Source organism: Sciurus vulgaris (assembly GCF_902686455.1).
Source record: "Sciurus vulgaris genome assembly, chromosome: 16".
Taxonomy (NCBI): domain Eukaryota; kingdom Metazoa; phylum Chordata; class Mammalia; order Rodentia; family Sciuridae; genus Sciurus; species Sciurus vulgaris.
This window is the reverse complement of record NC_136477.1, coordinates 48,695,148-48,717,879: the sequence shown is the minus strand read 5'-3', so window position 1 is coordinate 48,717,879 and position 22,732 is coordinate 48,695,148. Positions and strand designations below refer to the sequence as shown.

Genomic DNA, 22,732 nt, shown 5'->3' with positions numbered 1-22,732 from the left:
CACTCACAATCACCACCCCAAGATAACCACTGTTAATTTGTGTTCTTTATATTTCCTGTAACACTTGTGAGCCTTTTCCTCTGTCATGAACTATTCTTTTACAAGATGACTGCTAAAGTCTGCTTGGTTTGTTGTATGAATGTGCCCTCTTCTCATAATCAATCTTTAAGAGCACTTGCTTTGTTCCTCATTTCTCACTATCAAGATCAACTTTGGTGATGAAAATCTTTACACAATAAACTTTGACACCCATTTCTGGTTACTGGTTATAAAAGATACAACCCCAGAAGTGGAATTCCTGGAAGAGATGCTCAAACTTCTGCCTGTAACAGTGCCCTGCACCAAAGCTCCTCCCCTTTTAGGAATCTGAAAGGTGTGGAGCAGCACATTGATGAAGCAACACTGGCTTAGTATAGTCCTCACCCTAATCCTCACCCTGGGGATGCTGTCACCTGTGCCAGGATTCAGGACCAAAGAGGAGAAGTCAGCAAGGAATGAGCTTTGGTGTTCATCTCCAGGATCATTTGTGGTTTCAAGCATGGGGTGACATCTGATCAAGGCCATTCCAAGCTGGCCTGCTTAACTGAGACCTCCAGGAGACAGAAGGTCCACCTCAATTAGCTAGCCCACCAGCCACTCAGGGCTGATGGAGACATTCATAGGAAAATCCCACTAACTATACATCCTTTGACCTGCTGCTTGGTGCCCACATCTACAGATGTGGGACTGTGTGCCAGATTCTGTGCCACCTAACCTCACATTCCAGCCTCATAAGAGCTTTGTTAGGCTTTCCAGATTGGGAAACTCTAAAGTCCTAAACAGGGTAAGACCCTTGCCCAGGGTCCACAGAGAATAGAAGACTAAGATCTGAGTTTAGGATGCCAAAGACCAAGATCCACATTTTAATCACAATATTAATAATCTAATAATAATCATCTTACCAATAATACACAGTCGTGCATTTGTGTGCAAGACCTTTAAATACACCAAACTTCAGGAGCATAAAATCAAAGTCAGGATCTGCCTGCATTTGCATTTGGTGACCAGACATGCTCCTGCTTTCTGTTCTTACAAGTTTCCTCAGGCCTGGCCTTGGTTTGTCTTGAAGCTAACTCTTGCCCACTCCCTGAGTTTCTGAAAAGCAAGAATAGAAAAGACCAGGTGGAGCTATTTCATCCTGGAAGACTATTATCCTCTCTTCTCCACTATCCACAAAAAAAAAAAAAAAAAAAAAAAAAAAAAAAAAAACACCAGAAAATTCCCCTAACTTTGCACTGATTGTTGGTTTGAGAAATCCTGCCTTTGTTCATATGCAGAGCTGGGTGTGGTTATCTGTCTAGACCTGGGACCTTGCAACACGTCCAGAAAAATAGAAAAATGCATCCCCATTAAGGCTTAAAGATGATGAGGAGAAAAGAAGCTGGTGAATGGAATCATAGCAGATCTCTAGGAACATGGTCAACTGTCACAGGCTATATGGTCAACTATTAAGAACCCCAGCTGGGTGTGGTGGCACGTGCCTGTAACTCCAGTGGCTTGGGAAGCTGAGGCAGGAGGATCTAGAGTTCAAAGCCAGCTTCAGCAACAGCGAGACATTAAGCAACTAACGGAGACCCTGTGTCTAAATAAAATACATAATAGGGCTGGGGATGTGGCTTAGCGGTTGAATGCCCCTGAGTTCAATCCCCAGTACCCCCCCCCCAAAAAAAAGAGAACCCCAGAGTACATTCTAAAGTACATTCAGAGTACATTTAATTTTTCTCCCCTTCAAACCCCACCTCCCACCTTCTCCCTAGATCACCACAAAATAGTCAGTGGTGGATAGAGATGATTTAACTTTGCCCCTGGAAAATGTTCCCGGGTTCAAGATCCTTGTGGGCATGGAGCCCATCTCCATGTAGTGCCCCCCAAGGTCTCCTCTTCACAGCTACTACTTAACAGGACAGTTGCCTAGCACTTGCTGAGTATGGCCTTGGTGTTCTATGTACCCCATTTCATTTAATCCTCATAGTAAGTCCACGTGGTGGGTTATTCTCCATCTTATAGAGCATTTAAGCAATTTGCTCATAGTTCCATACATAGAAAGGGCTGGAGTCAGAAAGCAGAGATCTTGTGTGTGCCTTGTCCATTACTGTGTCCTGTGTCCCTGGCACACATGTGACATAAAGGCTGTAAGAAGTCATATCATCTCTAAACGTGAAAAGTGGTGTAACATCCTCACCAGAAAAAGGTCAGGGGGCCAAGCTCACAACTCTTGCAATAAACGTTCCCTTAATCCCAAAGAGCCCATTTAAATATTGTCTTACTATAAAAGGCCTTAAGCAGTGTTTGTGTCCATCACCCTCCTGTACTGCACCCTCTACTTCTTCTTTTTCTGGAGCTGCTTCTGATTCTGTTCCTGTGGGCAGTGAGGACAGGATAAGCCAGGGGAAGGATGGAACACAGACATGTTATTGAGGACACAATATGCCAAGGACACCAAAAATGTAATTTCCTTCCCTCCCCTACCTGCTTAGTTTATCACCTATAATTTCTTACTCAGCTTTTAAAAAATGACTTTTTAAAAAAATTTAAGCCTGCAAGAGAAAGGTGGACTTTGTTTCCTCCAAAGTTCGCATTTCTTTAGGAAGGGGATGTAGCTCAGTGATAGAGCACATACTTGGCAAGGCCCTGAGTTTGATGTCCAGCACCACAAAAAAAACAAAGTTGGCATTTCTATACAAAGAAAAACCAGTGGCAAGCCCCCACAGGCATTGGGGACTATAAGAACCCTAGGCAACTATAACAACAAACTCCACTTTCTAACACTGTGGTAAAAATTAGGATTTCTCATGTTATCCAAATGGAAGTTTCCCCATTAATAGGTAAAGTACAAGCTGTAACTTATTTTAATGAAAGAGGAAATCACTTGTTGCAGCATTGGCCTGAGATTCTTCAAACTGAGATCTACTCTACTTGCTTAAATTCTGAATCATATTTACTCTGAACATTTGGGTTGAGAAAGAAACTATCATTGCTACTCAAGGCTTTTTCTTTCTTTTAAACTCTATTGAGGGACTGACTATTGATAAGGATAAACAATGCTTCCCTCAGATGTTTTGACCCCAGGACTGCCAATTCCTTATTTGTGCCCTTGGTAAAGCTATCCAATTTCTGGACCTGCTGACAGTTCTTTCTGTATCAAGTGAAGGTAAGAAAAGGCATGAGTGTTTGGCCCAAGAACTAGCTCTGCTAATACCCAAGGGGGTCCATTAGCACTTCCTCTCTGCTGCCCACCTCCTGGGGAAACTCTCTGCTGCCCTTGACCACAGAGATATTCTGAAGTCCACCTCTACCTGAATGGCTAGACCCTTCCCACGGGGCCATGTGGAACACTCTGGGTGGACTCTTCCTCCAGCCAGAGTGAAATCATGAGTCAGTGAGAGTCTCTCCAAGCCTCAGTTTCCCTGTTTATAAAATGGACACAGAAGATGACCCACCTTGAAAGTAGCTGTGAAGATAAATGAGATCATGCTCATACATGTCAAGTACTTGGCACTCAAATGCAGACTTCCTAAGAGAAGGAGAAATGACAAAGACCACAGGAAAGAAGAAATCAAGGGGCAAAACAAGCAGCAGCATCCCAGGTCACTATGAATAGGAAAAAAGGATATGCCAAGGTGAGGGACAAGAACTTGGAATTTCCTCCTCTGGGTGACCTACCGTGCTTTGCTCAAAGCTGGTATTTATCCTCTCCTCCTGTTTTCCTTGGGTTCCCAAAATAAGACAGCTTGCAGAACCTCGGCACCCAACAATCTGAGAAGGAATCTGAGAATATGATAAGGAATGGGTGAATGGAAAAATCCATTTAGTAAAATCTAGTATGCTCCCAGGACCCAAAATTTAGAACATAACTTTTTCAGGAAATGGCCCCAAGACTTGTATTCTGTGTCTGTGCTTTAACACCCATTTCAGGACCCTCTCATTTTCTGACATGTGCTATAGCATATCACCAGTTAATTCACCACCCTCTAAAGTAGGGAGTTTGGCCTGTTTTACAGGTAGGGAATTCAGAAGCAGACTCTCACATAATCTTATAGTCATGGGGTCACAGCAAGAGCAGCAGGGCTGGGACCTGATCCTGAAGTTGATGGGCACCAAGGAGTTACCTTACAAAGCATGGAGAGCACACAGAAGATGAGAGAATGTCTCCTGGAAGAACTAGAAGGCATCTGTTTTTCTAATTTGTGTATGGTTCCCAAATTCCAGTGTCTTTTTATTCAAACTTCTGAAAATGAAGTTCATTTGTTCTGAGAGTCAAATTTCTTCTGTAGGGAACGATGTTGTAGCAGGAAGTTCTCCTGACACCACACAGGTGAAAGGCCACTGCCTGCTGGAGGATGTAAGTGGTCCTGGGTGGTGGGTTCCTCTTCTCTAAAGGGCAAGAAATATTAGCCACCTCACCTCCTCATCTTGAGGCAGAACCCTCCAAAAACTGCCAGGAACCTCAGTTAGCTAGGAAACAGGACAGGTATTCTAAATAACAAACCACTACAATCTTAAAACAAAACATTTTATTTGATGCAGAAATTCTAAGGTACAAAAACATTTTGCAAATGTCAGCTGTGGTCTATCACTTATTTACAGAGTTATACACAAATCAAACATGTCACTAACATTTTCAATGTAAAAATACAGCACACTGCTACAGTCTCTCAGTGCTCATTATTCCACCAAGGACAAACTTAAAGATGAAATAAAAACAATGACATTAATTACCACTGTATTCCACAGGCTTTCCCTCTAGAACATAGGAACAGGGAGTTTTTGCGGTAAAAATAAAAAAAAAATTAACTAATAAGTGAAAAATCAAAGTTACTTACTCTCTAAATGAACACAGTTCCTTACAAAAGCTTTTGCTGTTGTCCAGACTCACCAAGCAAAAAAGCATGGTGAGAGAAATAAACTTTTTAAATAACAGAAGAGCATGTTAGTGTCATCCAATGGCAATTTTTTTGTCTAAAAGTTGGAGCATTCACTTATGTCTACATCATATACAAATAGAAAATTGCTCCTTTGAATCTCCTTGACTGGAATTTTATATGCTATAAATGTCAGATATACAACAGGAATAGTTTGCTTTTGTCAGACTTCTGATTGTGCAAAACACAGTGGCTGGTCAATTGAGTGCCGTGGCTCTAGCCCCTTGGAATGCAGAAAAAGTCCTTGAGATGTCTGTAGTTCTGATGAATTTTGGGGAAGAACCAAAGAGGAGGAGAGAAGACAATTGGTCAAAATTCCTCAAAGGTCCTCACTGGGAGATTCAAAGGTGTTTGCAAATTAATCCCCAGACTGCAATGGGAAGGTAGCACTTAGAAACTGCTGGTCACCGACCAGTGGTTAAACTGAAGTCTGTACCATGTAGTGATATTACAAGTCACCAAATAAAGGTAAAGTCTAGAGATATGCAAAAATAGAATCCAAAATTGGGAGGGTAGGGTAGCTGCCACTCAAAAGGTAAGAGCTGGTCTCAAAGAGTATCCTGAAGTTCAGGAATGACAACACATCAGAAGTAAGCACCACATGTTTGCCCTTAGGAAGGAAAATAAACCAGAAAATAGGACCATCACCAAGAGTGAAAGGAGGGAGGAGTGACAGCCTACTAATTCTTGGAATTAATACAAGCAACACAGCATTTTTTAAAAGTACCGTTATATTTTACATGCTAAGAGGCACTGGGCACATATGATTTTCCCTGTAATCCTACCCTGAGTTTGGCCATCATAAGGCACCAATATGAATAAGGCACCAAAGTTCTGTTTGGGCAACTAAAACAAGGTGAAACCTAGAAACAGAAGAGCAGTGAAAATTATTAAGCCTCTGGAAAACAAGAGCTGTGAAGAATGGTTTAACTGGGTGGGATTATTTACCACTGAAATAAAAACATCAGGGGGATGACTTCACTGTGGTTTTCAGATACAGGGAAGATGACCAGCTGTTCTTTCTCCACTACACCCTCAACAAAAGAAAGCTGGTTTGAATTTCTATAAGGAAGCATATACAAAAAACTATCTGATCAACAGGGTAGGTTACAGAATCTCCTTCACTAAAAACCCAGAATCTCATCTGCAGCCATATGTCTGGAGTAATTCAGTGCAGCCCCTGTCTTGACACCAGGGAGGGAACATGTGAGATAATCTAAATTTTCTCCCAGTCCCCCAGGTCTGAAATGGAAATCAAAGCTATTGGCTTCCTTTTGTTTACTTTCACCCTGCACCTGAGAAGGAAGGGGATATAACAAGGGCGACCCAATACCCACAGGGACTCCTCATATCTCAACATCATGAAAAGCTTTTCTCTGTCCACTGTTTCACACAGCCAAGAGAGTCAATTCACAGATCATTTAGGACAGAAGATAATGCAAATACCTGGCTCTAGCAGACTCTAGAGATTCTTTGCCTTATTATCCACATAAGCCTGTTTTTCTAAGTAGGTCCTGGTTTGAGTTAGAATTGCATACCAGCTAAAAAAGGATTACACCTGAGTCCTAGAGGTTGTGGAGTTTAAGTGAAATTGTTCCAAACATTCTATTTCTCAAATTGGAAGACTATAAATCTGAACTTGAAATTAGCACCTGACTTACCTTTAAGATGTCAAGAAATGGAAAGAAGCAATTGAAACATTACAAATACATTCAGAATCCCATCAAAATTTTTGAAGGAGGAGCTGGGGAGATAGCTCAGTTGGTAGAGTGCTTGCCTTGTATGCACAAGGCCCTGGGTTTGATCCCCAGCACCCCCCCCCCCAAAAAAAGTTTTTTTTTTTGAAGGAGAGTTAGGGGAAAGAAATAATCCAGCTACTGGCTGGATTTTAGCCTTGGCATTCTCTGCATGGTTATTTGTAATTACCATGGGTGAGTTTCATTTCAAATCTTATAAAGCAGACGTCATAAACTGGCAGCCAGTGGGTCAAATTAGGTCCATTTATGTGTTCTGTTGGTCCTGAATTTACTTTAAATATTTTAAAATTTTAGTTGCCAATATTTAAAAAAAAATAAAGAAAATTTCAGAGTCTCTTGAGGAATGGGAAGATCAGGAAACACTGCATGTTCACAATCAACTGTAGTAGCTGCTCCCCATGGGTTGCCACAGTTCCACCATGCCCTATTGTTAAAGAGAAGGGGTGTTGTTGCCATTTGTTATTACACACTTGTTTTCCTTAAACCTGACTACACTGGTGTCCCTGAAGGCATAGGATCTGCTGAGGATCTTCAACAGAAAACAGAAAAAGACCAGTAACCTTCACATTGGCATTGTCCATCTCTCTCCAATAGAGAGAGTGATATCTCTTCTTAAGAGAGACAAGTTAGTGTTGAGGTGGGTAGGGACTACAGAGTGTTCTTTCTTTTGGGAAGAGAGTGCGTCATTTCTTCTTCAGGGATAAAATAGCTTCCCCATTGCTTTAGTTTCTTATAAAGGAAAAAAATGCTCACCTGAGAAAAAGCTCTCAAAATCCTGTTACCCTGCAGTTTTGGAGAGCTAGTCTTCCTGTTTGCTCATAAGTCAGGTGACCTGAGACTGAGGATTGGTGAAAAACAAAACCAAAATATCTTGTGGCTATAGAGTAGCAAGAGAGAACTTTGACAAACATACACATAGAAACTTAAATATCTGTAACTTACTACACATGGATTCTAATGATGTCATCCTTACTAAGGATAATTTTTTTTTTAAACTTCTGATCTGGGACTGTTTTCAGTTTATAACATATCAACCGAAATCCCCATCTCATGACTTTATGGCCCAATCTCATTTTACCTCAAAATACTGTTACCTGGCTGCGTCCCTAACTCAATACCCAGGACTGGACTGGAAAGCCTTCTGATTCTTTCTAAAAATCCATGTACTTCAAAGGTCCAAGTCTAGCTCCTCTGGAGGAGTTTCTGCACCCATTGTGGCTAGGCTGGATCCATTAATATGGTCCCTGTTACTTGTAGCTAAATTCTCAGAGAAGAGCACATAATTACTTGGGTTTTAACATCCCTGATCACTCTCTCAGCAAAGTTTACGCATCAGATGCTAAATCCTTTCTGTGGGATATTGGTGAATTAAGGAGAATGACTAGCTTCCTACCTTGGGCCTTCTTGGTTTCCTAGAGCCATGGCTGAACACTGGTCTCCTTTGCAGAGGGCACCAACTTACCCACAGAAGCCACTTACTCTCAGATCAAGGTCTTTCACTGAGAGCATCACTATAATCAAATTCTTGTTCCCCAGTATCTGAAGCTAGTAAATTGGAAGAATTTTTTTTTTTTAATTTCATCTTATCATTTCCACTGTCAATTTGTGAGTCTAAAAATGCAACTCTGCTTAGAACAGATGTTTTGCCTTTATCTGTCTACAACACAACTATTCCCATTCCTAGCATGATGTGGGGGGAGGTGCGATGGAGAAAAAAAGAGTGAAACTAATGAAACAAAGCTAGAAAGACAGACTTCTCAACTTATTCTGAATCAGGCAATCATACTGTAGTTTTATTACATGGCATTTTAGAGTCTGAGTCTGTTAATGGTAGTTCAGGAAAATATTCAAACCCTAAATCCAAATTAAAACATGACCTGATTTTTGGACTAGCATCCTTTTTGTCCTTTCCATTTTTGTAACAAGTGAGTTCATGTACTGAACTCTCTGTCCACACCTTTGGACCTCAATTAATGCTCCTCCCAAAGCTCCAAACTGTTCCTGGGGTCACTTTCTCAGAGATACCTATTTCATATGTGAAGCTGAATGTCTGTCCTAAAAGCAGCTCCCAGGTTCCTTGGAGAGCATGAAACGGCTCTTAATCTCAATCAGAAATCTCTCTAGTAATGTTCCAAGTGAATTTTCATTTCTTAGCAAGTTTGGACCCACGGATCTCCTTCATAGAATGTATGTGGGTGATGAAAACAGCAAAGCAATTTTATATGGGCAGAAGCTCTGTGCTTGTCCTGGATTCCACGTGGAACATCTCTCCTGTACCAAGAAGCCTGTTTTATGGAGAGACAGTCTTGTAGCTTACTGTCTCTCCCTCAGAGCAGCTGCAGGAAACTTGATGCCAGAGAACAGATGAGCACGTTATCCCAAGAAGCTGCCAGCTGCCTTTTACCGAGCAAGGAATAGCACATTTGCATCCAAAATACACATAAGCCTCTTCTTGCCAGCAGGAGTAAAAGCCTTCCCTTCCCCACCTGACAAGCACATGCTTGAAAGATAAAGTTCTGCTCCACCCCACCTCCGAATGTTGGTCCTGTCTAATGAAGGCAAGCCATGGTCCCCAAACTGAATGCTGAAACAACGGGCTGCCAAAATCCAATGGCCTCCATGAACAAGAGGTATAGAGATGCTCACACCTGCGCCAGGGCATGGGAAGGGCAAGGGTTTCCAGACAGGAGACTAACACATCATCACACACATGCTAATGAACAAACAGGATATGAACAAATATTTTCCCTTTGAAGACAGAGGAGACATTCATAAAAATATAACATTAACTTCTGTGATAGTCCCTTCCTTTCTACCTTCTTAAAAAGAGTCTTGTCATCAATCAAAACCAGTTCAGGAGATTAGCTGGCCACCACCTCCATACACTGTTGCATTTTTGCGAATTCTGATCTCTAATATTCAGAACACAAGTTTAGACCAAAAGGCCAAAATAAAGCATGAACTACAACTTTCAATAATATGGTCCAGCTGGGTAACAGTCTCTTAAAATAAATGTCCAGACACCATCATCTGAGCTACAGCTTAGTAAGTGTAACCCAGGGAAACTTGATAGGCGGCTCTGGCCTCCGCATGAGGCCTACTCAGACCAAGAGAAGACTCTGAGATGGAATGATCAAGACAGTCAGCCTGCTCTACTGCCCCCTCCTCACCCAGCCATGTCACCCAGTAATATATAAAAGACTCACTTTTTAAAAGGTGACTGGACATTCAGTCACTTCTTTGACATTTGACTCAAAACTTATTTAACTTAACACCCCTAACATCATAAGTTCCACATCAAAAATGGATAAGAACATCATTTGCAATATGTCAGATTCCAGAGAGACTGGCACTTGATTTCTGTGGCAATAATGACATTACAAGTGCTTTTTTCCACAGATCATTTCAAATCAAAGTAACTAACAATGAAGAGCAAAGTTTGTGGAGCTCAACGACGTCTGAATGGTCAGTGTGAGCATTATCCTATTTCTTTTTACCTGTTTCCTTTCTACCTCTCAGAATAGGCTTTGATCCAGGAACTGACCTAATATAGCAAGGTGTTGTCAGACCCCATGGACATGCCTTTCAGAACTCCATATGGTCTTGGAAAATTGGCGACTTTGCCAAGATATCTGGTAGAGGGTTGGGAAGTATAGAGCAAGTACTGGCCAGAATTTCATTCCAAATTTCCTTTTATGAGCCCTCAGCTCCAAGAAGGCAGGTAACCAGAGATGAGCTATGGTACTAGAGAGAGGCGGCAGCTAAAGTGGCAATGCTTAGACTCTTCTGTTTTGTTACAAAGGGGCAACCGCGTGGAGTTCATCAGTGTAGCTGCGGCAACCAAGTTCTGCTTTGCACACTCCAGAAGCGAGGAGCTTAGAAGGAAGGGTAGGAGGATCCTCCTCACCTAAGGAGAGAAGAGAGGATAGAATCACACAGTCATTGTATTTCATTGAGTCTGGTACCCACAGCAGAATATGGTTGGATCTGCATCTGGACTACAGGCTTTGCACAAATGATGCAGGCATCAGAATTAGCTCAAGATGTAGCACTATCATCCTCTTAACAGATTCTAGTTCCCTTACCTGAGGAAGAAAGATGTGTTCCTTGAGGGTCAAGGGTTTGCATGCATGATTACAACTAGTTAAAAGGCATGGTAAGGAGCAGCCTGAGATAGCATCGTGGGGTTCCCTGGGGAAGTGAGCACTCCTACAATGTCCTCCTACCTAGGGCCTGTACTGAATTAGGGTGAAAAGCATATTGCTCCTATGAATCTCTGGTTCAACAGATGTGACCTTAAAGGCAATGGAAAGGCCCGAAGTGGTGGCACATTCCTATAATGCCAGTACTTAGAAGGCTGAGGCAAGAGGGATAACAAGTTTGAGGACAGCTTCAGCAATTTGGCAAGATCCTCAGCAACTTAGCAAGACTAGTCTCAAAATAAAAAGTAAAAAGGACTAGGGATGTAGCTCAGTGGTAAAGTGCCCTGGGTTCAACTTCCAGTACCAAAAAATTAAAATTAAAAAAAAAAGACAATGGAAAGGTAGGGGGCAATAAATACTACAGGTCGCAACACAGACACAATTTCATAGACCTTATCCAACACCCTGTGAGGCAATGTATTTTGGTATTCTGATGTTTCTGGATTTCAAGAAGGCAATATAATGCACATAACCATATGTTATATCACAACTCTTTGAGTTCTGGGCACCTCACCATAATTTAGCAACAGTATTTCTGCAGCTCCAATATTCCCAATACTTAGGATAAATCCAGTCTACCAAGGGAGCTATATCATTTCCATCAGGTTTAACTGTCTAGTAAGTCAGCACTTATTAGAAAAACACTTGACAGATTTTAGAAATGTGGCAAAAGTGTGTACCATGAACCTGACTCAGTGGCACCTTACCCAGGCCAGAGGAGGAGGACACGCTCTCCGTCAGGGAAGACGTTTCCGTCTGGTCCGTTGAGAGTCCTTCCATCAGAGGCAGAGACAGCTCAGACGAGGGCACTGACGAGTCGTAGATGCCGGAGTCCCGCGGCATGTCCGAGGGGCTGCCCGCTTTCACATCGTGCAGCAAGGGCTGCAGTGTGGAGCCACCCTCGCGGGTAGACAGGGCCTCGGGGTCTTGGTCCAGGCACACGTGCTGACACTCTGGGTGCGAGTCAGCAGGCCCAGTGGCCCCAAGAACTGCAGCATTGGCCTTTAGGCAGAAATCACTCTCTGGTCCTGGTTTGCAGATGACGTCATTTAATACCAAGCCCGAGTCAAACTTCTCTAGGACGGGCTCCCGGTAGCGCAGGAGGGGAGGATGCAAGGGTAAGAACTGCTTCTCGAACCAGTCGGGCTCTTCGTCGATAAACTGGTGCATGTTGCAAATGGCGACATACAGGGAACGTCCTGACTTGCTGCGAAAGTAGTTCCTTCTGCTGCCGTGTCCCAAGTGCTGCCCTGGCTCCTGGAGGCCACGGTCTCCGGAGTGCAGGTGGGAGCAGAGCTGGGGAAGGTTGTCCATAAGTTTGTATTTGGTACTCAGGTCCAGGATGCAGGGGACATCGCCTTCACAGGAATAATCAAAGTAGACGGCGATGAACTTGCTGAGCGCCGCGGAAGAACTCTGCTTGGCCTGGCGGAGCTTTTCAGCAATAGCCGACACCGCCACCAGGAAGAGCTCCCCTTTCCCGGAGCCTCGGCCTCCTCCTTTGTGTTTGTAGTTCTTCTTGTCCACGAAGTACTTCATGCCTTTGGAACACACCACGATGATGAACTGGGACTCGTGGATCTTCTGTATGACCCATTCTCTCTGCCCTTCTCTACAGAGACTGAAATCTTCCCACAGGTCCAGTGCCACCTGGAAAGAGAACAAGGCAGCTCCTTCATCTATACAGCAGGAGACAGGAGTAACAAGATGGTGAATGTTAGAGGAGGTCACATCATCTATGAGCCTAGCTATGGGCAGGCTCTGATGCAGAGGAACAGCTGAGGATCTATGGTGAGACTCACACACAAGGCCCTCTGAAAGGGCCTGCCATCCATCAACTCATTTTAGCCTCATGTAGGGTCATGACCACTGGTGCCCTACAAGTGAGAAGAGAAGCACTGAACTTTTACCAGCTTGTCTTAGGTATGGCAGAACCCACAGAATGGTACAGAGCACAGAGTGTGAAGGAACTGGTACTGGCTTATCTAGAGTGAGGCTGCCAAGGAGCAGGTCCTGGAAAGGAGGATAGAAGACTCCAAGAGGAGGAAAAATGACCCCAAAGTATGCTGGGAAATGGAGCTCAGGCTAGATGCCAAAGTCAGGCATCCAGAGAGCATGCTTGACCAAGAAAACCTCTCTGGTAACTTACTGACCTGGGGTCAGCCGTGTTGTTTGGTCAATGCTGGAGAAGAGGCTGGTGAACTGCTACAACATGACTGACCATTCTGGTTAACTCACTCCGGAATAACAAATACTCTCCTCCACAGCTTCACAGAAGTCTAAGGTTACATCTCTACAAGGCTTGTGATCAACAAGGTCTCTGGGGTATGACCTTTGGTAGGGAGGTAGTTGTTGTTGGTGTATCCCTGACAAGGGAATGAAAATCAGGTATATGTGGCTCCTCAGAGGATTTCACCTCAGACCACTTTCATCCCATTCTGCTGAAAACATCTCTTGACAAATGTGTTGGCATGCATTATTCCTTCTAAGTTTAAAAACTAATCCTCAATTGACTATGACCAAACATAGCAGTCACAATGTCTTAGAGAGGATGGGAACTCAGAAATAACCTTGCTCTCTTCTGCTGTAAAATGTTACCAAAGAAAAGAAAGCCCCAAGATCCATCTGCTTACTGAAAATAATCCTTAATTGTCTTATATGTTTCTTAATTCTTGCTGACATATTACATGCTAAAGTTAACTGGGAAAATATACCAACTTTTTTTTTTTTTTTTTAATGTTCATATCTTTGACTTGGCAATTCCATTTCCAGGCATTTATTCTTGGGAAATCATCAGAAATGGGGCAGAATCGAACTACTAAGATGTTTATGTATGAACTCATTTATGGTAAACACACACACACATACACATACACATACACACACACACACACACACACACACACACACACACTTTGAGAATTGAACCCACAGATTTCCCCACTGAGCTACTCCCCAGTCCTTTTTATTTTAAGTCAGGGTCTTGTTAAGTTGCTGAGGCTGCCCTTAAACTTACCATTCTCCTGACTCAGCCTCCCAAGTTATTGGGATTATAGGAGTAATATATCAATATTATGGATCATGCGACTATTTAAAATTTCAGTTTACATAGAACTGCTAATCTAAAAATTATGAAGAGACAGAAGTAAATTGTTCCAATCTGCCCAAAGTGCAATTGTATGTGTGAGTTCATCTGTGCAGAAAAAGACTGGGTGGAAATACATCAGATATGTTTGTGGTATCTGAAGACAGTTTGTGCCACTGGATAGATTTTGCAGTTATTTTCCAGCAGGTGCTGATGGCCAAGTTCCTGGCTTTCATACAAGAGACTGGACCAGCCTTCAGATACATTTAATTGACAGCAGAGGGCAGCCTTACCACATGGAGAGAATCTGAGGATCAGGCTGTTGGGCATTTTCAGAGTACAAAATTACTTCCAGCTACACAATTACTGTACAATTATTGCGTTTTTAAGAAACAGGGTGTGGCTCTCACTTCAGATTCATTCTAAAAATCAACACTATATTAACATTATAGAAATCATTATAGACATTATATAAAAGCTAAATATTCACAGTTAACTCAAGAACTGCTAAAAACATTAGCAGACATTCAAGCATTTGACACATTATTATTTTACGGATTCCTCCCTTCCTGCTGCCTGATTATCTGCAGCTACTGCCTTCTACTGCATCACCAGTTTCTCCCTTTCCATGACTCTGTACCAGTCAATGTTCAAAACTCAAAACTGAAGAGCACTTTGTTAAACACTCATCCCTAAATCCCACAGGATCCCTTCCTCTGTTGGTCCCATTTTCCATTTCCCTTCTCAGCAAACTCCCTCGAGCCCTGCACATGCTCACCAGGATGGCTTGAGTGACCCCATGTCCCACTCAGGTTGCATATCCCCATGGCAAGCCACTGATTTTTTTAATGTTCATAAAACTTCCTTCCAGGTGGGTGCCACTTAAAGCTTTTAAGCAGGAGAGTGTCACAGTAGGAATGAAGTATTAAGAAACATTAGTGCTATTGATGGGTAGGACAGACTAAAAGACCCGGTGACTGAAGACTGTCTCCAATTTGGAAACTATGGCACTAATCAAGGGCAGACTTGGAAGAGAGAGGCAGCAGAGAGGGAGTACAAACCATGTGTTCTGCCCAGAATAAGAGAAGAGACTTTAGATTCCGCACCTCACAACCACAGAAGTCCTGGAGAAAGTAGGCAAAACACTGGACGACGTTCATGTGATTCTGGCCATCTTTACTGGAATAGCACAGGAAGACCTTCGGCCGCGGCCTGAACCTCTCCCTGGGCAGTGCTGCAGTGTATGTGGAGGACTCAGAGCTCTCTTCATCTAAATGTGAATATATATTTTCTAAATTGGGAAAGAAGACAGGGTTGATACCTATAAATAAAGCCTCATCTTTTCCATATGACTTGGAACTCAACGATATCTTCAAGAAAGAACAGTTGACACGTCCGCCTACAGAGTCCCAGTCCCAAAACTCCAACAGCCCCTTGGATCATCACTGAATGGGACAGTTGATTTCTGCAGTGGAGCCTCAAAAGATCAAAAACTGTTCCTAATCTGAAATTGACTTTGGATAAGCCAGGAAATGCTACAGGGGCCATTCTGGTCAGTGAAGTATCCAGAACTGGCTCTTAAAACCAAGTGAAGTACCTGCTAGACAAATTAAGCATTGGCAGAGCTGACCTTAAAAAAACAAAAAGGAAAGAAAGAAAAGGAAAAGAAAGTTTTCTTTTCTTTTTTTTTATAGTTGTCAATGGACCTTTATTTTATTTATTTATAGGCAGTGCTGAGAATCGAACCCAGTGCCTTGCACATGCTAGGCGAGTGCTCTACCACTGAGCCACAACTCCAGTCCGAAAAAGAAAATTTTTATTGAAGTACTGAGATATAATTTACAAAGATAAAGTACACAATTTTTTTTTCTTTCTTTCTTTCTTTTTTGGAGATTGCAGAAGACAGGGGTTGCGGGGTGTCTCACTATGCTGCCCAGACTGGCTTCCAACTCCAGGGTTAAAGCATCTCTGCCTCAATTTCCCCAGTAACTGGGAATACAGGCATATGTCATGCTCAGCTAAAAGTGCACAATTCTTCAGTGTACATCTTGATGAATTTTAATGTATCATCTGTGTAATCCCTATCTAAACCAAGGTATGGATTATTTTCAGCTCCTGAGAAGGGTTTCACTTGACACCTGATTTTTATAAATGATCAGGTCCTCCCTCTCTATCCATAGTCATGCATCAGATTTCCTTCATGCTCCTGAATTTAGTTTGAGAACTGAATTGTGCCTGTCCTTTTAATGGCTCCTGAAATTATACTCAAATATTTAAATTCTGGGAACTAGAGTAGCCAGGGCTGATGATGAGCTATGAGGCTTCCCAGACAGCCACCTTTAGAAACCAGGTGTTCCTATTCTCCCTCTCTCGGCACTGACCCCTGGATTGCCCCTTCAGCAGGGAGGGAGGAAGACATAGCACACAAAGAGATACCTTGTTGCTTCTTGCGGCACATCACAGTGAAGAGCGTTGCAAATGCCGATATGACAACCAGCGGCACAGTGATGGCCACAGCTCTGATGGGCCCAGCCCACGGGGAATGTACTGAGAAATTTCAAAGGGAAGGATTTTAAACTTAAGCAGCATAACAGGTTCAAAGATAAATAACTTTTTTCTTTATAAACATGAAGCTGCCCAACAGGTTCTAGGACCCCAAAACCACCTTTCTCCAGCACTGGTGTGGTGATTATAAAAGGATTCAATGGTTCATTTTTAAAGGGTTGTAGAAAATAATTCAACAGCTGAGTCTGCTGAGACTGTAAATAGCTCTGAGAGGGAACTTCGCCTAAGGAAACCTCTCCTCCCACCACTTTTTTCCCAAGGACAACCAAATATTTAGTTTCAGCGACAGACACCAGACTGGCTTTGATCTTCCAGGCATCAACATGAAGGTGGAAGGAAACTCACATTTGATGGAACATCATTTAAGAGGGAGGAGCTGAATTTCGTTTTGTTTTTGTAAGTCATAAAGTACAGAAAGTACTTCAAGTCTACAGTAGTCTAGAATCCAAATTTCAAACACAACAATACTTACCTGGCTTTAAAGCATAATGCATCACCTTTCTTGTTGTATTAGTGTCATCTATCAGCTGCAAAACAGAGGATGCTGTATTATTTTTTAAAAAAGTGATAGCACCTCAACAAATTGTGTCTAGCAGGTAAGTGGGGCGGGGGTTGGGGGGTGGTCGGAAACAGTGAATTCATTCATTATTCTATCAGTGGGCAGGTGTGATGGTGGGTGGGGGCACAAGTAGAGAAGAATGGTTGAGAGAGAGAAAGCTACTGGGGCCTATAATCATTTAACAAGCTAAGACTAGGCATGAGGGATGCTTGGGTTCATCTCTGCTTTGCCAACTCAAACTTCTAACCACCCAATTTCCTGTCATGATTAAAAAGGCTGCTTCTTCACTTGAGAATTCAGCGAGTGAATCCCACAATCTAATAATTTTCTGTTAAACTGGCATCCTACCACTGATTTTACTGGGCCTGCATGAATACTTTAAGAAGGTGTGTCTGGCCCAAAACACACACTGCTACTGAGGAATGCAATAACTAGGTGTTTCGACCAGAATGTTAAGACATGCTGGTTGTCTCTGAATCATAGGGCTATGGACAAATTGTTAATTTACTTTTACCTCTATTTTTATAGTACCAATTTGATACTGGAAAAGGAATCTTAAAAAAGAAAAGAAACATATCATTTACATGTTCTTTGAAGTAATGTCTACTGAGAACAGCAATGGAAATCCTAGAGCAATACAGGCAGATATAACATGCTTAACTTTTGGTTTTTTTTTAACAATAAAATAAAACTTTTTTCTTTCTTTTTTGCAGTGCTGAGCCTCAAACACAGAGCCTGGTACATGCTAGGTATGCTCTACCACTGAGCCACACCCCAAAACAAAACATTTTTAAAGTTACACTTTTAAAAATCTATCTTTAAGGGCTGGGGAGATAGCTTAGCAAGCACAAGGCCCTGGGTTCGATCCCCAGCACCGCAAAAAAAAAAAAGAAAAATCTATCTTTGTAGCATGAAAGAATATTATATAGAAATTTTAAATCATAGTTATGTGGACTATGTGGTTACATAAAAATATTATTTGAACTTTTAAATGAACAGATCAATTATATATAAACTTTTTTAAAAAACATAAGAACCATGTAAAAATATAACTGTGCTCACCTTCAATGGCTTGAAATATTAGTGCCATAAAGTTAGAACTGTACATGAACTGCATCCTGTAGAATTAATAATAGGGCTTTCTATGGTTATACATACCTCAATTATATAATCCCCTGGAGAAACATTTTGAAGGAGGCAGCTGGTTGTCTCTGTATTTTGTTCCTGCAAAGAAGCAACCAACACTTTCAAAACTTACTTCTTAGAAAAGGTCATCAGAGACTCTTCTTTCCCCCAGAAATGAAGAAGACTTGCCTCCAGTCATACTTTCAGACGGTATAATTAAGTCAGAAAGCAACTGTATTTATCTACCTCACATTATCTGAACTTCACCTGGATAAAAGGTAGAAAGCCCCAGACCTGTCATATTCTGTCCTTAGCTGGTGGTGCCCTCAGTATGAATATTTCATCTGAAGGTGAAAAAAAAAGAAAAAGAAAAAAATTTCTAATACCCTCTACTTAAAAAGGGATGAGAAAAGATACTAGAGTCTATGTTTGGATGTGTTTTATTTGCCACAATTTTAACTTGGGCAAAAATTCAAAGGTCAGTGACAGAGATGAGAACCAGCAGGAGAGCAGAACTAAGTCAGAACCCAACATGAGCAGGAGCACAGGTAGGAAGTGACAGTGTTTGACCACCATAACCAAAAACCTCTCTTGGTCCTTGAGTGGACAACCTGGCAATCCTGTAGGCTTCTGTGAAATGTTTCCCACTTCTCTAATTACCCTCAGTTTAAGATCTTGGTTACTGATCTTGGTTTAGATTTTGATAACCTAGTGCTCACATTGAGCCACCCAAATTCCAGAGACCCAGGAGTCACTTTAAATCACAAGGTGCTCCTTTACACACACCCAGGAGCTCACCTGCTTACAAGTCTTTCGCTTGAAGGGTCCTTCATGTTTGAGCTTGTAATGAAGATAGAAAAAACGGAAGCCAAAGTTGTGTGGTGCGTGGTCAAAGGACACCTGCATATCTGAACCGTGCTGGGTGATGTTCAGGTTCCGAGGCTTCCAGACTGGGAGAAGGAAGCACCCAGAGTGAGTATTCAGAGGCCTCCCAAAGCTCTCACAGTGGCAACATTTTGAGACTTGACAGATAAGAACTGCTGTACTTACAGGGTTTACAGGCAAGGTTGTCCGGTTGTAACAAAAGGTCACAGGCTATTAAAAGAGATACATATCTTTAGTTTTAGGACAGTTTGATATTTTCCTTACCCAGCAATTCAATAAAATATAAATATACTATGCTTGGTGCTGCTGGAACAGGAACAAAATACATCAATTCAACAATGATTTTCACTACAGGGCAGCAGTTCTATCTTATGAAAATTTAAATAGTATGATATAAAAATGTTAATGTAGTTCACTTTACACCACATAAGTGGAAACAGTGTAAAGTCACCCAGATTTTAAAAGCTTTTCAAGCATTACATAGTTTGAAGGCTGGCAGCCAAGGGCAGCAGAGCCATATCCATGCTACTGTCACATGGAGGCTGTTTTGGCTGTAAACAGAAATAATGGTGGCCCTCACCCCACTATGGAATGTGTGGTACAAGAGAACTTTGGAGTGGCTCTGGTAACTGTTGAGGGGTTACTTTGACCTTCATAGCATTCTGATTTAAAATCCTTTTGATGGATTCTAAAAATGACATCAGGCATTTATTAAATAGTAGCGTCAGTGCTAAAAACCAGGTACCGAAACCAATAGTTTCGAAATAGGATCTAAATGTGATAACATCACACATTTGGGCCAATGGACTAGCCCAACATGCCATGCTGCTAACCCAGGGAAAGTCTTCAAAGCATTCATACAATGTCCCCATCCCCCCCCCCCCAAAGGCAATCAATTTCAAAGCTACAATGCTCTGAAATGGTGACTAAGGTCTACATCCTAGGAATGTATTCCCTACCTCCACCTCATCCCCAGATAGACAAATTAATTCCAATGAAAAAATTAATCTTAAATTATGCTCATTTTTTATTCGGGGAAGGTTCTTATAAACACACTCTTTGAATCCACAATTTGGTTATTATGCACAAAGCATCGAGAAATGTGACAAGTGCGTGATCTTTGCCCTACGGAATCTTGTTCTAATTAAGAAAACAAGACTAATTGTTATAACTTTGCAGCACAGAAAACAACCACAGTAGGAATTCTACAAAGGGAAACATGGATGCAGGCTGGAGTTGAGACCAAAAATCTCATGAAAATGAGAATGACAACCAGACCACAAAAGAGGGGACATCGGTGTGATGGTTTGGATGTAAGATGCCCCCCCAAAGTTCCTGTGTCGAATCGGGAATGTTCAGGAGTGAAATGATCAGATCATGAGATCTATAACCTAATCATGAATTAATCCACTGGGTGGATTAATAATTTGAATGGATTAACTAGGTGGTAACTATAGGCAAGTGGGGGATGGCTAGAGGAAGTAGGTCACTGGGACCATGTCTGAAACAAACTTTTCTTCCTCTAAGTTGTTTTGGTCAGGTAGGTATTTTGGTCACAGCAACAGAAAGATGACTAACACAATTGGATTGGACTGGCTGCCAAGCATCAAGATCAGATTGATCAGGAAGCAAAAGGGGCCATTGCAGGTTTTAGGGGGACTGACCATCACATTTGAAAGCAGTGATTTAGGAAGATTAAAGAGACATGTACAGAGGAAGGTGAGCAACTAGGAATCCAGATGGCTCATGGTTGAAGGGAGGGACTCCAGTGTTGCGTTTCTGAGGTTCAAATCCTAGCTCCAACAAGTCCTTTTTTTTAAAAAACCCTATGTGTGATTACACACTTAGTCTGTGGGGATGTCCCTTATAGGACTGTTACAGAGATAAAGTGTATTAATATATGGAAAGCATTTAGAACAGGGTCTGACACATGGATGGATTTAAATAAGTTAAATTCTCTAGAAAGAGGTGGTCTCAGGAATATGTTTAATTTTCTTCATCTAATCCTGACCACCCTTTAATAACAGGTATAAGATGATATTGCTTCCTGCTCCCACCCTATACCCCAAAATCAACTTATACTTTTGGTTCCTGAGTTTTTAAAAATCATTTGTGTGTGTCTATGTGTGTGTGTATGGTGCTGGGGATCACACCCAGGGCCTTGCACATGCTAGGCAAGCTCTCTATCACTGAGTTATACCCCTAGTGCACAAGTCACATTGTTTTGATATGTGGCTGTCTTAATGGTGGCTACAGTGTCCTCAAAAAAATCAGCCATCAGGTCTGTTCTACAACAAACCAGGAGTGGGTGTCTCTGGTTAGGTTGGCAAAGCTTGAGCTAAACCTTCATTTTAAAAAAGTGCATTTCTGGAATTTTCCTCTGGATGTTTTTCTCCTCATCCTGCTTCTTTACTACCAGTATCTGGTATAGTTTTGAATACATGTCTATAGAGCAACCCTTAAAAGCAGGAGAAAAGTCTCCTCAAGGGAAACAGGTAGGAAAGACCACACTCACCTCGAGTTCTGAAGAAGAAAGGGTGGTAATTGCTTTCATTTTTAATGGAAGGGAAAGGGACAATCTTTACAAAGTAATCCGTTTCAAATTTCATATTCAGGAAAGGTTGAGATTCCATTCCCTAAAAGGGAACAAAAACACATGTGGTGTCATGAAGAAATTACCCACCCTGCCACCTGCACCTCCTACCTCAACTGTTGCTCAGATACAATTCAGAGCTGAGGACATGACCCAGGGAAGCAGAAAGTCAGGTCTATTTCCTGAACCAAGTTTGGGTTTGGATCCATAACTATGAAGATGGACAAGGCTGACTGTTCTCTGGCAAGGAAGTCATGGCTTGCTAAGCCTGAACCTCAGAGTGGCTGAGAGAGAAGAGTAAGCCCACAAACCCCTGCAGGGCACAGACACCTTTTGGATGGCTGCTGCAATGTAACCTGAGAGGTGTGTTTACCGCAGAGAGGTGCTGGAGAGCTTCCCTGTGAGTGTGGAGCAGGCTGGTGTTGCCTCCCTATCCTAGCCCACCTTTGGCGGGGCAGGGTGGACCCCACTGCTCTGCTTCTCCAGTTTCAGACTTTCAATAGACCATTCAGATCCCAGAACAATGGCATGTCTTCAGGAGCACATTCCCCAAGTGTGACTTACAGTTCTTTTGAAGCTACTGTTGAGCTGCTTTGGGTCCTTTAGAATCAGTTGTTGGCACTGTCTTCCCTCCGACTTCAGTTCCTCCAGTATTACCCGAAATCCTTTTAGGAATTCAATGCCTAAGAAGCAGGATGCTTTTATGAAAAGCAGACCTAATTACTTCTGAACACACTTTCCTTCCTCCAAGATTAGGGTCCTCTCCACCTACACACCGGATATAAATACTTGCTCTGCCTAGGACATCTGAGTCCACAGAAAGGAAAAGCGCACACTCTGCATTCCTCTGGGACAGACCAGGTGATTTTCTCTGTCCGACAATTACTACTATAATTTAATTAATCTCTAAACCACCTGGCCATCACAAATATCCACTGCCTGTGTAATATTAGGGTTCAAATATTTAGACCCAAGTCACAATTGATCATAAAAGTCTGCA

General features: G+C 42.1%; 1 protein-coding gene across 2 annotated transcripts in view; it reads right to left on the bottom strand.

The window, feature by feature from the left end:
* Positions 1 to 4,538: 4,538 nt before the first annotated feature.
* IL17RD (interleukin 17 receptor D) overlaps positions 4,539 to 22,732 on the bottom strand; it is a 68,302-nt gene continuing 50,108 nt past the window's right edge. Inside the window, exons 4-13 of one of the 2 annotated variants that reach the window (XM_079116016.1) lie at positions 22,297 to 22,415; positions 21,655 to 21,775; positions 19,305 to 19,349; positions 19,053 to 19,204; positions 18,288 to 18,353; positions 17,043 to 17,097; positions 16,442 to 16,552; positions 15,112 to 15,296; positions 11,628 to 12,570; positions 4,539 to 10,625 (exon numbers count right to left, since the gene is read on the bottom strand). In XM_079116016.1, coding sequence (XP_078972142.1) covers positions 10,513 to 10,625; positions 11,628 to 12,570; positions 15,112 to 15,296; positions 16,442 to 16,552; positions 17,043 to 17,097; positions 18,288 to 18,353; positions 19,053 to 19,204; positions 19,305 to 19,349; positions 21,655 to 21,775; positions 22,297 to 22,415 — 1,910 coding nt within the window. In that variant the 3' untranslated portion in view covers positions 4,539 to 10,512. The remainder of the gene's footprint in view (positions 10,626 to 11,627; positions 12,571 to 15,111; positions 15,297 to 16,441; positions 16,553 to 17,042; positions 17,098 to 18,287; positions 18,354 to 19,052; positions 19,205 to 19,304; positions 19,350 to 21,654; positions 21,776 to 22,296; positions 22,416 to 22,732) is intronic. The other variant, XM_079116017.1, reaches the window with a different exon arrangement.